A 2,892-nucleotide genomic window follows, 5' to 3' on the forward strand; every position below is an offset into this window, starting at 1 on the left:
AAAGGAACAAAAGAGAACATCCATATACAGTTTGAATATACGTATATATATTTTTTAAATCTATAAATTTACACTCAATGGGTTCAATATATGAAATTTTTTATACATTACCTAATAAATTCTTTATTTCATTAAGCTAATTATTTATGAAGTTCATTTGAATATGGAAAGTATGAATATCATAATGAAGGTTTATTCAAAGAAATGTTTGAATTATGATCTCTATTGTATTATAAATTGATGATAATTTGGATACTTATTTCAAAAAATAATGTTGTCATAAAATGAAAATGTATAAATAACTATATTCATAGAACCATTTTTATAAAGCTATCTCATAGTCTATAGCAACTTGAAATAAATGATTATTTAAAATAACCGGAACTGTTAAAATCTGAACTTTATCATTGAAGGCAGATAAATTTATTGAATATTGAATAGAATTAGAAGAATTTCGATGTATTCCCAATGTAGGTTTTTCTGAAAGAAATGTTTTATGCGATTTTATACCAATTAATGGACTATCTTGATCTTTAGGATATTCACTTAAGTTTGTTTCATCAATTTTATACATTTTTAATGGGTTTAATTCAATACGATTTGATGTACGAGATTTCAACCGGGATGGTGTACATATTAATGAATATTTATATGATTTTCCTTTTGGTTGGTCATGTGAACTCCATTTTGATATTGAAGTAACTGGACGAAATGACTCATTTTTTTGTTGTTTTTGTCTCTGTGGGCTAATGTTTCTGTTGCTTAGTTTATTACGTCTTTTATTTTGTATTTGCCAAACATTTTCTGTAAATGATAGTTTATTAGTTGCATTTTGAAGATTTTTAAAAGTTTTGTCATTAGGTTCATCGATAATTTCCATGTGTTGTCCTAACATCTTTGTTACACGTTCAAGAAATTGAGAACGATAAGTACATCTTAACCAAAAGGCTAATTCCAATAATTCAAAAAACAGAATACAGCTAAATCCAAAATAGAACGAACTTAAGCCACCTATTTCACTAAATAATTTAGGTAACGAATACAATGCTTCTTCAGTCATCTCAGTTAAACCCTCAGCTTGAATTAATTCTAGTTGCACAGCTGAACGATCTGTAATATTGTCTAGAACTTCGTTTAACTTTTTATAAGTTACTGTACGACACGCCAGTGGACATATAGAGTTATTCACAAAGGCCATACGATAATCAAGCTGACAATTAGGTGGACAATAATGTTGAGATCGATAGTGTTGACGGTTTCGATCGACATTCATGAAGAATGACTTATTTGAAGCCTTATTTTTGATTTCACGATCCAATCGAAGACGAAGTAATTCCAAAGGGCATGTACAATTACATTCTTTGTTATATCGCGCACAAACCGTATGCCACTGACATGTGATCTAAAGAATATCGATAAATGACAAAAGAAAATTATGAAGAACAGTAAAATGAGATCAAAAATGTTTCAATTAAAAAAAAAAACAATAACGAGATAGATATTTTGCAGTTCAATTAGTAAATGTTGATTTTGACTTCGATTTAAGTAATTAGTGATTTAGTGTAAATAATATAGAAAGTTAGCGTAAGGCGGAATAAATGTTATACAAGATGACTATTCTAAGCACCTTATGTGATGATTTCCCATTTAATTGAGTGTTGTATCAATCGATCAAAAATTATTATGTAACATAAGTAGAAAGAGACTCTAAGTTGTATGTTTAGATTAAAAATAAACAAAACACCTTAACAACAAATTACATAAAACCGAAGTGTGGATTTTAGTAGGATTATGCACAAATACAATTATTCAATAATCTCTCAGTACTGAAAGTTTAGAAAATAGAGAGCCACAGCACTTCACTTGTTCAAAAGCTTGTTATGTCGATCTTATCAATAGTGTGAACAGGATAAAAAGTTGTTTAATAAGCGTTAAACAAAAAAAAGGTATGCATACTAAATTTCTTTAAATAGAGATTTTTGTAAATCTTTAACAGTGTACATAGCATAGGAAGATATGATCATGTCATCAAAAATCTTCAAGTGTACATCATCACTATTTCGATTACATCAATTAGAAGTTTGCACCCGCAAACGTATCTCAGTCTACAAATTATTGACCCGTAGAAAGATACCATTTCATGGTTTATTTACTCTCTTCGTTGAACTTAAACTTTTATTAACCAGGATCGCCACGGTTACCGCTTATCACGTATCTCAACCAACCTAATCAATAATGTTTTACACTTACATAAACTGGATTACAATATATACTCGAAATCCCATGCTCAAAATTATCAAGTCTGTGATTCTACCCTTTAAAAAAAATGCTTTTATCTTTTCTATGATAAATCAGCTTAATGAATTAGAATTATACGGAAGCATTATTTAGCAAACTTAATTTCATATGAGGAGTTATATATATAAAATATTGATTGAGCAGTAACCGAATAAATGGGAAAAAAATCATTATGAAAATAAGTTTTTTTAAAAAAAATTTTTTTTATTATTTGCTTTATCTAAAAATTGAAATAAGATTGATTTTTAATGCATTTTCTTTTTTTTTGAAAAATTTGTATTTGCTCAGAAGAGAATTTTAAGGCTATTTGGATTAAGTTTCTTGAAGTTGTTCTATTGCAATAACTGACTCTAAAACCATAGTAGTTAATGGTGTTTGTGAGTTTACTTGATTCAGAACAGCCAATGAAATTTACATGTTTCTTCCAAAAAACATAAATGAGATATTTAGTTTTGTGGATGAGCTTGACATGGGTTGCACGTATGCCTAAATCCCCAATCAATTCTTCATATTTAAGGTCAAGCCAAACCATATGAAAGTAATCACTGAGCTATTCGGGCCGTGACCTACCTCCTGTAGGACTGAGATGTAATC

At 28.8% G+C, this 2,892-nt stretch overlaps 1 protein-coding gene across 1 annotated transcript in view; it reads right to left on the bottom strand.

The window, feature by feature from the left end:
* Positions 1–322: 322 nt before the first annotated feature.
* Smp_058270 (putative amiloride-sensitive sodium channel) overlaps positions 323–2,892 on the bottom strand; it is a gene marked incomplete at both ends in the record, with an annotated part of 26,030 nt that continues 23,460 nt past the window's right edge. The window contains one exon of the mRNA XM_018789363.1: positions 323–1,402. Within this exon, the coding sequence (XP_018654814.1) occupies positions 323–1,402 (1,080 nt within the window). The remainder of the gene's footprint in view (positions 1,403–2,892) is intronic.

This window comes from Schistosoma mansoni, chromosome W, assembly GCF_000237925.1.
Source record: "Schistosoma mansoni strain Puerto Rico chromosome W, complete genome".
NCBI lineage: Eukaryota > Metazoa > Platyhelminthes > Trematoda > Strigeidida > Schistosomatidae > Schistosoma > Schistosoma mansoni.